The 13,024-nt window shown below is 38.7% G+C and overlaps 1 protein-coding gene across 1 annotated transcript in view; it reads left to right on the top strand.

Moving 5' to 3' along the window:
• The first annotated feature begins 4,727 nt into the window (after positions 1-4,727).
• cldn7a (claudin 7a) overlaps positions 4,728-13,024 on the top strand; it is a 17,450-nt gene continuing 9,153 nt past the window's right edge. The window contains exons 1-2 of the mRNA XM_077227510.1: positions 4,728-5,171; positions 8,433-8,597. Coding sequence (XP_077083625.1) covers positions 4,949-5,171; positions 8,433-8,597 — 388 coding nt within the window. The 5' untranslated portion in view covers positions 4,728-4,948. The remainder of the gene's footprint in view (positions 5,172-8,432; positions 8,598-13,024) is intronic.

Below are 13,024 nucleotides of genomic sequence, written 5' to 3'. Positions count from 1 at the left end.
TATATGCTTCCATGACAATATATTTTGTTATTGTCAAAATCTTTTAATTCATCCACTACGCTTATGTATAAACATTAACTTTGTGCTCTTTACTTATTACATACTGGATTTAGGTCATTATATTTAATATACCTTTAAGAATAACTGGGTTTTTTTTTATTCATGGCGCAGTCTGAACAACCTATTCAATTGTTCAAGAATCCTAAAAAAATGCATTACATAAAGCAGCACAGCTGTTTTCAACTGGTAATAATCAGAAATGTTAATTGAGAATCTGCATTTTAGAGTGATTTCTGAAGATCATGTGAAATATATTCACATATAGAAAACTGCTATTTTAAATTGTATTAATATTTCACTGTTTTTACTGTATTTTTTATCAAATAAATGCAGCCTTGGTGATCATAACACTTCTTTCAAAAACATTCAAAATGTGCATTATACTTGTTTTGATGCAAAAAAGAAACATGATTTACTATGAATTCATGCATCAAGGTTTAATCAGCCTTTGTGTATGTAGTTTGTTATTTTCAGTTGCATTTATTTAAACCGCAATTATCAATTGAAAAAAGACCATTGAATTCCTAGATTACATCAATTTGGACTCTAACTACATTCATGTAAAGGCATGAGAAGTAAAAGAAAGAGGTAAGAAATAATGAAATAAGGAAAGCTCATTAGTGGAGTCACTGTTTCTGAGGAGAAACCAGAGGCCCGTGTGTTTTATTGCTAACGGTTCAGTGGGCGTCTAAGGGGCTTACACCAGTTTAATCTCGGCTTTTTTCTCTGTCTATAATCTTCACACACACACAAAGCCCTGGAGCCAGTCAGAAGAGGAGCCATGAAGGGGTTTCTGTTCTTCTTCGGGCTGATTTAGCACTGTCTGCTCCCCCTTTACTGAGTGTTTTCTGTTTACTGGAACTAGGTGGGGACAGAAGCTTCAAAAAAACGTTAAAGTTTCTTTTGTGTGTCAAGGCTATTTGGCCCAGTGCTCAGGAACTGGCCAATAGGGTGACAGATAAATCACGTTTCCAGGGGTGACCGGGGGAGTGTGTGCTAATTTCAAGATGTTACTGAAGCAAATCCGATGTTTTTCCTATCTTCCAACTGTTATTCCCCTTCTCCCACACATCTGAATTCTGATAACAAATGTCTGACTCTCCCTTTAAATGGCTGTGCAACGATTAATCGTGATTAATACAAATACAATTTTGTGTTTACATAATATATGCGTGTACGGTGTGTAATTATTTTGTATATAATACACACATATGCATGTATATATTTTAAGTAATATTTGCATGTATATATATTTATACATCATTTATATAAAAATAACATACACATACAGTAAGTGTGTGTGTGTATATATACTTAATAATTATACAAAGTACACACACATATATTATGTAAACACAAACTTTTATTTTGGATGCGATTAATTGTTGCACAGCCCTAGTTTAAATCTTATAGTTACCTTTATAAAACTTCACACAACCATCAAACGCAGAACTCACATGTCAGGGTGTCACACAGGCATTTTCTGGAGTGAAAACCATTTCTTCCTACAGCGTTATTGCTTCCCTATTTTCTCTCTGGTTAAAGGTATTTCCTCTTTACCGTGGTGATAATATTGTAACATTGGCGCCAGCTTTGTCCTGCACACAATAGTTGACAGTGTTCCAGGGCTTTCACTGGAAGTGCAGAGGTCACCTGATGAAGTGTTTAGACGTGACAAACGTGCCTCATGAAAGGGACTCGCAGATCTAAGTTGGGGGTTCAAAGACTGATTAGGTAATAGCAACTGTGTGGCGAAAACCCAGCTTTTTCATGTTGTTTATGTCTATGTGGTGTGCTTTAGGACAGACCATGTGCAAATTCATAAGTATTTGAGTATTTTCTCTTTAAAACTGCAGTGAACCAAAGACAGTCTCAAAAACACGGTTTAATGTCGCTGTTGTTTCTGACGTCACAAACTACCTTGTAACCAATCAGATCAAAGTGTGATCGTCAACGAGTGGATCTCTGAGCTGGTGTGAGTGAGTGGAGGCGGGGCTAAAATTTGCATATTCATAGAACCGTGTATACTAAATTACATTCAAGCTATTTTAAGGCATGAAGACATTTTTTTCAAGGAAAAAAAGTTTAAATACGTAATTTTGGACATCAAAGATGAGTTTTAAGGGATAAAAATATTGACTACATTAAATATAAGGCCTACACGTAAAGCTTTTTTTATAAGCAAAAATATGTAAAAAAAAAAAAAAAAAAGGTTTCTGGAATCTAACAATGTAATTTATACCATTAATATTATTAATACATGTATATTTTAGCTAAAATATCTATTGCTATAATAGTAATAAATGTTGTAGTTCACCCAAAAATTTTAATTCTGTCATTAATTACTTACCCTTAGGCCCCATCCACACTACTGCGTTTCAGTTTAGAAACGGAGAATTAAAACAAATACGATCTCAGTCCACACCAGCGTTTTAGCTGCGTATTAGAACTGATCTCCGTCCACATTAAAACGACTGAAAACGCGGATTACGTGACCATTCATCTACACTGAGCGTGCGCGTGCCGGTGTAAACAGGAAACAGATTGACTATTCCTCAGATTTCGCTGAGGTTGATAAGTGCCGATCTGGACATTCGAAAGTTTTCGCACGATTCCTCAGGAACTACAACTTCATTGATAAAATTATCCCACCATGCGCTGGTTCTTCCCGGCTTAACCCAAAACCGAGGCTCCATGTATGGTCGATACCGCCGCTGCACACGGAGTAACAGATCGCTCGAATAATAGCTTGGCTCCGGCGCATGTAGGCAGTTATAGCATTGTAAAATGCAGAATTTATTTGCACTAACGTAACTGGTAGTCCAGGCTGTTGTTGTATGTTTTCTACCGTTGTATGACAGCCAATCAGAGAGCCGAGCGTGAGCCTCTGCGTCATCGTTTCTAAAGTCCTCCATTTTGACCCGTCTTCACTAAAACGCCTTCCGGAGATTCAAAACGCGAAACGGGGTCGGCAGCGTTTCTAAACTTCTCCGTTTTAGGTCTTCGTTTTTGCCGTTTTAGTCTGGACGGGAGGAGCAAACGTAGCAAAAGGTCTCCGTTTCTAAACTAAAACGTAGTCGTGTGGATCGGGCCTTAGTGTCATTCCAAACCCGTAAGACCGTTCATCTTCGGATCACAAATTAAGATATTTTTGATGAAATCCGACAACTTTCACAGCCTCGCTTTCATTCCTGCACTTCCTGGTAAAAGTCAAATATGGTGCTGCGAGAAACGTCTATTTCCGCCATGTAAGAAAAAAAAATTTGTTTTGGTCAATTATAATTACTTTTTATCCCAGACAGCACCATAGTGTCAGCCCAGATCCGGCCCACATCTGGCAGCTACACTGTAAAAAATGATCGTGATTTTAACGGTAAAAGACTGTAAAAATGCTACAGTGCAAAACTGTTAATTGGTTAACAGAAAGTTTCCTTACTATATACGGTAAATAACTGTGATAGATCTAACGGTACATTTAATGTAATTTTACTGTAAAATACAGTTAAATTTACAGTTTTTGAAAGTGAAAAAGAACAACTCATTGTATAATTTACAGTGAAAAACCGTAAATTGACATTCCCACAATTCCCTGCGTGACACTTCACATTTTATGTATTTTTATTGAAATAACTATGTTTCTTCTTAGTTTTCTTAGTTCTTTTCTAATCAGTTATGTACATTAGGGTTCTATGTCACATTTAATGTTGTTAAATTAATGTTTATTGCATTTTTATAATTTCATGTGTGTTACCGTGATGGTGTTTAATGTTTGTGCGAATGACACTGAGCAGCTTCTATATATTAGTATTAACTTTGTTGTGGAAGATTGCTTGTGATAAGCTTTGATTTATCACGTGACTCTCATCACTGCTGTGGTGCTTGTTGGTTGTCAGTGTATTAAAATGGTACAAAACAGATATTAATACTTCAATGGGTTGGTAAATTAACATTAAATCAGATTATGAAATACGGTTTATTACTGTAAATTTTACGTTAAGTTTGTAAAACCAATAACGCTGATACTGTATTTTTGACGGTAAAGTTCTGGTAACCACAGCTGCCGGTTTTATTCCGTAAAAACAACGGGATTTTTTTTACAGTGTACACATTGAATGTACCAGATGTTGCTGTCTGGAATGCCATAACTTCGACTTTTTATTTCACTATTTTGATTCATTTTCTCACAACTTTGGCTTTTTATGTCATAATAAGACTTTTTATGTAATAATTATGACTTTCCTATGTGACGGAAACGGGCTTTCATATTAGAGACACTTCTCTTGATTGGAGAATATGTTATAGAGAAAACAAACTTCATCTAGTTTGCTACCCGAAATTTTGTGTAGAAGAGAAACAAAACTTTAAACCTTGTATGTGAGGAGATAGTAATAGAGAGCTAAATGTTGGTATGAATGTGAAGTATTATGTGTTATATAATGTAACCTGTTGTCTGTATTCATGTTTGTTCCTAGGACCCCCTCGAAAACGAGATGTTACATCTCCAGGGGCTATCCTTCAAATAAATTTCTTCTTCAGTGATGCGAGTGATTTTGTGTGACGTGACGTCACGACAGGCACGGGCATCGCGCGCGCCCCCGTTACCCCCCTCATTCCCTCGAGATTACTCTCCGTCATCAGTATTTTTACGCAACACTTAGTTGACACCTCTCTGTCGAGGTATAAACAAACACCGCTAGTTGAGTGAGTGAGTGAGTGACTGCTAGTTTTCGTCTTGGAGAGTTGAGTAGCCTAGTTTTTCCTCCTCATTTTGAGTTCACTCGGAGAGGTTCCTCAGAGAGTTACAGGTGCGGGACAGGAGACAGGATTATCCGAGTCAGTCGAGAGTGTATTGCTAACTGTTGCTCAGCTTGCCATTAAAGTGAAAACTATGGCAAACTCGGGCGTTCAGTTGCTGGGGTTTGGTCTGTCTCTGGTGGGCATCATCGGACTGATCGTGGGCACGGTCCTCCCGCAGTGGAAGATGTCCGCGTATGTGGGGGACAGTATCATCACGGCGGTCGCGACTTACCAGGGGCTGTGGATGTCCTGCGCGTTTCAGAGCACCGGACAGCTTCAGTGCAAAATATACGACTCCATTCTACAATTAGACAGTGAGTTAAACCATGTTTTTCTAGTTTTTTTCTTTACATCTATCTATCTTTATCGCTGTTGTCGCATGTCTCTCGCACGCACTGTAAAAAAAATATGCCTCCATGAAAATCCATTTCAACTTAAAAATTTAGGTTCAGTGGCTGCCATGCATGTTTTATTATGCTCAATTTGACAGCGCAAGTCATTTACACTTAAAAATCGAGTTGAACTTGCTTAAATTATTTTGATGAGTTAAAGTAAGTTCAAGTAAATATGTTGCGGAAAGGTTTATAGACTACCATATATTTTATAAACATAAAACACATTGATTCCCGCTAAAAAGGATGGTTCATCGGAAAAATATATTTTCTAAACCTTTATAAATTTCTTTATTAGATATTTTGAAGAATGTCTGTAACTAGACTAACATAGTATTTTTACTATGTTTTACTATGTATATATACAACTGTTTGGTTACCCATTTTCTTCAAAATATCTTCTTTTGTGTTCAGCAGAAGAAAGAAATTCATACATGTTTGGAACAACTAGTTGTTGATTAATGTTGCCTATGTATAATATATCTGTTTTGTATGTTACTTATAATGGGCTGTAGATCCTAATGTAAATCAGGCAGGTGATTGAAAGTGAATAAATATCAATTTAAGTGTAGATATTTCCAGTGATCAAAATATATCGCACATGGGATTCATTATATAGCCTCTATATCAGAGTCCTTGATCAATGGAAAGGTGCTATATATATAAATATTATTATTATTATTATTATATGGAGGCCTGTCCTTTAATTTACTGTAAATCTATACAGTAGGTGTTTATTGGAATTCTCTGGCATATAAAGCCAGCTTCCAACTCTTCACACACACACTCAAATAAACACTGGTGTCATTCCCAGCCAGCGCTTGATTAATGGATGCTGGCCTCGTCAGTGGGAGTTTGAATCTACTGTATTCCTGTAATGTAACCAGGCAGGGCAGGTAGCCATGGTGAAAGCAGCACTCTAAAAAAAACACTGGGTTAAAAAACAACCCAAGGACTGGGTAAATGTAGGAAAGAACACATGTTGGGTTAATTTTACCCAGAAAATTGGGTTGTTTATTTAACCCAGCATAGTTAATTTATTTTTACTTTAATACTAGCTTTTTTGTTGTTGCTTTTTTAACTTCATACATGAATTAATGTCTACAGATTAACTTCAATATAATTAATACATATCGCCAACATTTAAGCTTGTTTAACAAATATTAGAAATTTTAAATTATTATTTTGAAATGAACATTTATAAGTAATTCAAGTGTAATCGGGAACTTTTAACTTCAGACCGCCAAAACAGTGTACAGATCTGAGAACATATTTTAACATCATAGGCTACGTATTTATATTCTGTATCTTTTTGAATAAAATCATACAATTTTATGCAAGGCATCAGGCGTTTCCATCATGAGAAAAAAAACGGTGTGACACTCGTTTAGGTGACTCACTTCGCGCCCCTGTATGTTCTTTGCTTAAGATTAAACGATATACAGCTCAATAATGAATTGATATAATTAAATGTACACAAACCTGTATTTTACCGAAGACATGCACCATTTTGACGGAGCTGAACTGCTCTCTCCTGAAGAGGTCGCTAAAAGCCCGCGATAAATAACTCTATCATGGGTTGTTACGTCTGACCCAAGATCTTGGTAACACTACCCAAACACTGGCTTGTTACGTCTGACCCATGAGATGGGTAAACAAAAATTACCAAAACACTGGGTTGTTACGTCTGACCCAGGAGCTTGGTAACACAAAAACAATCCAAACACTAAAAAAATAACCCCCAAAAAATGACCCAAAAGGTCAACCCAGGATTTGGGTTGAAAAAAATAACCCGAGTTTTTTTAGAGTGAGCCTGTAACCCATTGTTCCTATAGCTGCCAAAGTATTTTTTTATTACCACACCGAACGACAAGTAATGAATTATGAGTTACTTCATTCACTTGAGTGTTTCAGTTTATGGGCTGTTCCAGAAACATTCTCCATTCCCCAAGGACTGGGATGGGAAAACCACAACCTCACGTTCCAGTGTGCAGAAACACTCTACGGATTAACGTAAACTCTTCAAAAAAATGTGATTTAGCTCTTACGATTCGCTCCTTGAATTGATGCATTTACTGAAGGGCTCTGTGCAGAACATCAGGGGTCATTTCTGAGAAAACTGCGGGACACTTCCAGCCGAAACCAGCCGAAACTGCACCTGACAGCAGGTTGAGTTAGGATGGAGGGAGGAGCGAGAGAGAAAACAGGGGGATGAAGGGTGACCCTCTGAATTCCACAGCTCACTGTTTTCTGTGCCTGGCAGGAGATGCCTTATTGTGTTTTAATGAATAAAGGAGAGGAATAATTCTTCCGCTTCACCACAGCTTGCACCCCTGCTCTCTCTCTCTCTCTCTCTCTCTCTCTCTCTCTCTCTCTCTCTCTCTCTCTCTCTCTCTCTCTCTCTCTCTCTCTCTCTCTCTCTCTCGCGGTTGGGTTTGTGTGCACATGTCTGGCACAGACTGGTTCTTGTAGGAATGTTTCTTGTTCACTCTTTCGGCTGAATTGCCCAAGTCAGGGGTCTTCAATCTTCTAGATGCCAGTGTCACTGCACGGACCCCCAAATATAATAATCCCTGTGTGAAGTAGTTATCCCATCCTAAAATTGATGAGGCATAAACGACCAATTTATACACATTTAAAAATAATATTATAAATCTAAAATTAGTTTCAGTTACATTATTATATATACTATATAAACACTATACTACATATCTACTCAATGTAGTAATGTATTATTTATTTTTTGTTTATTTAATTGTAAGCTAATTTAAATTAATTTATAGTTTTATTTATTTACATTTAATTTAATAGATTTGTAACTAATATTTTTATTTTAAACACATTTATATACCTAATTTATTGCTTTACTTGTTTATTTTAATCTAATTACTATTATTTTCCACAGACCCTCTGTCACTTTAGCAAGTGCCTAGCAAGAATTTTAATTAATTTTGTTTTAATTTAATACTATAAATAATATTAAACATATTAATTACATATAATTATATATAATAGAAAAAAAAATAGAACACTTACACCTATTTCCTGTTGGTTTGTTATATTTAATATTATAAATAATAACAATGTAATATGAAACTGAGTTATTTGTGAGGTATTTCCTGGTGGTTTGACTGGCGGTGTTGAAGTGTGTCGAGTAGTGTGACACGTGTGCGTCTCCTGCAGGTGATCTTCAAGCGACCCGCGCTCTGATGATCGTGGGCATCATCGTGTCCATCAGTGGCCTCGGCGTCGCCTGCATGGGCATGAAGTGCACCACGTGTGGAGCTGACGATAAAGTGCGCAAGTCTCGCACGGCCGTGACGGGAGGCATCATACTGCTAGTGGGAGGTGTGTGTGTGTGTGTGTGTGTGTGTGTGTGTGTGTGTGTGTGTGTGTGTGTGTGTGTGTGTGTGTGTGTGTGTGAGAATAAGTTTACAGTAAAACATCTCTTATATAACATCAGTCTGTGTTTGTGTGTGTGTGTGTGTGTGTTAGTGTGTGTGCGAGTGAGAATAAGTTTACAGTAAAACATCTCTTATGTAACATCAGTCTCGGCTCAGTCTGGGCTTGTGTGTGTGTGTGTGTGTGTGTGTGTGTGTGTGTGTGTGTGTGTGTGTGTGTGTGTGTGTGTGTGTGTGTGTGTGTGTGTGTGTGTGTGTGTGTGTGTGTGTGTGTGTGTGTGTGTGTGTGTGTGTGTGTGTTAGTGTGTGTGTGAGTGAGAATAAGTTTACAGTAAAACATCTCTTATATAACATCAGTCTCGGCTCAGTCAGGGCTTGTGTGTGTGTGTGTGTGTGTGTGTGTGTGTGTGTGTGTGTGTGTGTGTGTGTGTGTGTGTGTGTGTGTGTGTGAGAATAAGTTTACAGTAAAACATCTCTTATATAACATCAGTCTGTGTCTGTGTGTGTGTGTGTGTGTGTGTGTTAGTGTGTGTGTGAGAGAGAATAAGTTTACAGTAAAACATCTCTTATATAACATCAGTCTGTGTGTGTGTGTGTGTGTGTGTGTGTGTGTGTGTGTGTGTGTGTGTGTGTGTGTGTGTGTGTGTGTGTGTGTGTGTGTGTGTGTGTGTGTGTGTGTGTGTGTGTAGTGTGTGTGAGTGAGAATAAGTTTACAGTAAAACATCTCTTATATAACATCAGTCTCGGCTCAGTCTCGGCTTGTGTGTGTGTGTGTGTGTGTGTGTGTGTGTGTGTGTGTGTGTGTGTGTGTGTGTGTGTGTGTGTGTGTGTGTGTGTGTGTGTGTGAGAGAGAGAATAAGTTTACAGTAAAACATCTCTTATATAACATCAGTCTCTGTGTGTGTGTGTGTGTGTGTGTGTGTGTGTGTGTGTGTGTGTGTGTGTGTGTGTGTGTGTGTGTGTGTGTGTGTGTGTGTGTGTGTGTGTGTGTGTTAGTGTGTGAGTGAGAATAAGTTTACAGTAAAACATCTCTTATATAACATCAGTCTCCGCTCAGTCAGGGCTTGTGTGTGTGTGTGTGTGTGTGTGTATGTGTGTGTGTGTGTGAGAGAATAAGTTTACAGTAAAACATCTCTTATATAACATCTGTGTGTGTGTGTGTGTGTGTGTGTGTGTGTGTGTGTGTGTGTGTGTGTGTGTGTGTGTGTGTGTGTGTGTGTGTGTGTGTGTGTGTGTGTGTGTGTGTGAGAGAGAATAAGTTTACAGTAAAACATCTCTTATATAACATCAATCTCGGCTCAGTCAGGGCTTGTGTGTGTGTGTGTGTGTGTGTGTGTGTGTGTGTGTGAGAATAAGTTTACAGTAAAACATCTCTTATATAACATCAGTCTGTGTGTGTGTGTGTGTGTGTGTGTGTGTGTGTGTGTGTGTGTGTGTGTGTGTGTGTGTGTGTGTGTGTGTGTGTGTGTGTGTGTTAGTGTGTGTGTGAGAGAGAATAAGTTTACAGTAAAACATCTCTTATATAACATCAGTCTGTGTGTGTGTGTGTGTGTGTGTGTGTGTGTTAGTGTGTGTGTTAGTGTGTGTGTGAGTGAGAATAAGTTTACAGTAAAACATCTCTTATATAACATCAGTCTCGGCTCAGTCTCGGCTTGTGTGTGTGTGTGTGTGTGTGTGTGTGTGTGTGTGTGTGTGTGTGTGTGTGTGTGTGTGTGTGAGAGAGAGAATAAGTTTACAGTAAAACATCTCTTATATAACATCAGTCTCTGTGTGTGTGTTTGTGTGTGTGTGTGTTAGTGTGTGAGTGAGAATAAGTTTACAGTAAAACATCTCTTATATAACATCAGTCTCGGCTCAGTCAGGGCTTGTGGTGTGTGTGTGTGTGTGTGTGTGTGTGTGTGTGTGTGTGTGTGTGTGTGTGTGTGTGTGTGTGTGTGTGTGTGTGTGTGTGTGTGTGTGTGTGTGTGTGTGTGTGTGTGTGTGTGTGTGAGTGAGAGAGAATAAGTTTACAGTAAAACATCTCTTATATAACATCAGTCTGTGTGTGTGTTAGTGTGTGTGTGAGAGAGAATAAGTTTACAGTAAAACATCTCTTATATAACATCAGTCTGTGTGTGTGTGTGTGTGTGTGTTAGTGTGTGTGTGAGTGAGAATAAGTTTACAGTAAAACATCTCTTATATAACATCAGTCTGTGTGTGTGTGTGTGTGTGTGTGTGTGTGTGTGTGAGTGAGAATAAGTTTACAGTAAAACATCTCTTATATAACATCAGTCTCGGCTCAGTCTGGGCTTGTGTGTGTGTGTGTGTGTGTGTGTGTGTGTGTGTGTGTGTGTGTGTGTGTGTGTGTGTGTGTGTGTGTGTGTGTGTGTGTGTGTGTGTGTGTGTGTGTGTGTGTGTGTGTGTGTGTTAGTGTGTGTGTGAGTGAGAATAAGTTTACAGTAAAACATCTCTTATATAACATCAGTCTCGGCTCAGTCAGGCCTTGTGTGTGTGTGTGTGTGTGTGTGTGTGTGTGTGTGTGTGTGTGTGTGTGTGTGTGTGTGTGTGTGTGAGTGAGAATAAGTTTACAGTAAAACATCTCTTATATAACATCAGTCTCGGCTCAGTCAGGGCTTGTGTGTGTGTGTGTGTGTGTGTGTGTGTGTGTGTGTGTGTGTGTGTGTGTGTGTGTGTGTGTGTGTGTGTGTGTGTGTGTGTTAGTGTGTGAGTGAGAGAGAATAAGTTTACAGTAAAACATCTCTTATATAACATCAGTCTGTGTGTGTGTGTGTGTGTGTGTGTGTGTGTTAGTGTGTGTGTGAGAGAGAATAAGTTTACAGTAAAACATCTCTTATATAACATCAGTCTGTGTGTGTGTGTGTGTGTGTGTGTGTGTTAGTGTGTGTGTGAGTGAGAATAAGTTTACAGTAAAACATCTCTTATATAACATCAGTCTGTGTGTGTGTGTGTGTGTGTGTGTGTGTGTGTGTGTGTGTGTGTGTGTGTGTGTGTGTGTGTGTGTTAGTGTGTGTGTGAGTGAGAATAAGTTTACAGTAAAACATCTCTTATATAACATCAGTCTCGGCTCAGTCTGGGCTTGTGTGTGTGTGTGTGTGTGTGTGTGTGTGTGTGTGTGTGTGTGTGTGTGTGTGTGTGTGTGTGTGTGTGTGTGTGTGTGTGTGTTAGTGTGTGTGTGAGTGAGAATAAGTTTACAGTAAAACATCTCTTATATAACATCAGTCTCGGCTCAGTCAGGGCTTGTGTGTGTGTGTGTGTGTGTGTGTGTGTGTGTGTGTGTGTGTGTGTGTGTGTGTGTGTGTGTGTGTGTGTGTGTGTGTGTGTGTGTGTGTGTGTGTGTGTGTGTGTGTGTGAGAGAGAATAAGTTTACAGTAAAACATCTCTTATATAACATCAGTCTGTGTGTGTGTGTGTGTGTGTGTGTGTGTGTGTGTGTGTGTGTGTGTGTGTGAGAATAAGTTTACAGTAAAACATCTCTTATATAACATCAGTCTGTGTGTGTGTGTGTGTGTGTGTGTGTGTGTGTGTTAGTGTGTGTGTGAGAGAGAATAAGTTTACAGTAAAACATCTCTTATATAACATCAGTCTGTGTGTGTGTGTGTGTGTGTGTGTGTGTGTGTGTGTGTGTGTGTGTGTGTGTGTTAGTGTGTGTGTTAGTGTGTGTGTGAGTGAGAATAAGTTTACAGTAAAACATCTCTTATATAACATCAGTCTCGGCTCAGTCTCGGCTTGTGTGTGTGTGTGTGTGTGTGTGTGTGTGTGTGTGTGTGTGTGTGTGTGTGTGTGTGTGTGTGTGAGAGAGAGAATAAGTTTACAGTAAAACATCTCTTATATAACATCAGTCTCTGTGTGTGTGTTTGTGTGTGTGTGTGTTAGTGTGTGAGTGAGAATAAGTTTACAGTAAAACATCTCTTATATAACATCAGTCTCGGCTCAGTCAGGGCTTGTGGTGTGTGTGGTGTGTGTGTGTGTGTGTGTGTGTGTGTGTGTGTGTGTGTGTGTGTGTGTGTGTGTGTGTGTGTGTGTGTGTGTGTGTGTGTGTGTGTGTGTGTGAGTGAGAGAGAATAAGTTTACAGTAAAACATCTCTTATATAACATCAGTCTGTGTGTGTGTTAGTGTGTGTGTGAGAGAGAATAAGTTTACAGTAAAACATCTCTTATATAACATCAGTCTGTGTGTGTGTGTGTATGTGTTAGTGTGTGTGTGAGTGAGAATAAGTTTACAGTAAAACATCTCTTATATAACATCAGTGTGTGTGTGTGTGTGTGTGTGTGTGTGTGTGTGTGTGTGTGTGTGTGTGTGTGTGTGTGTGTGTGTGTGTGTGTGTGTGTGTGTGTGTGTGAGTGAGAATAAGTTTACAGTAAAACATCTCTTAT

The sequence above is a fragment of the Siphateles boraxobius genome, unplaced genomic scaffold, assembly GCF_051911475.1.
Source record: "Siphateles boraxobius isolate OS27281-9 unplaced genomic scaffold, OSU_SipBor_1 130, whole genome shotgun sequence".
NCBI classification, from domain to species: Eukaryota; Metazoa; Chordata; class Actinopteri; order Cypriniformes; family Leuciscidae; genus Siphateles; species Siphateles boraxobius.
Note: the sequence above shows the minus strand (reverse complement) of the source record. Positions and strands in the feature narration are given on the sequence as shown.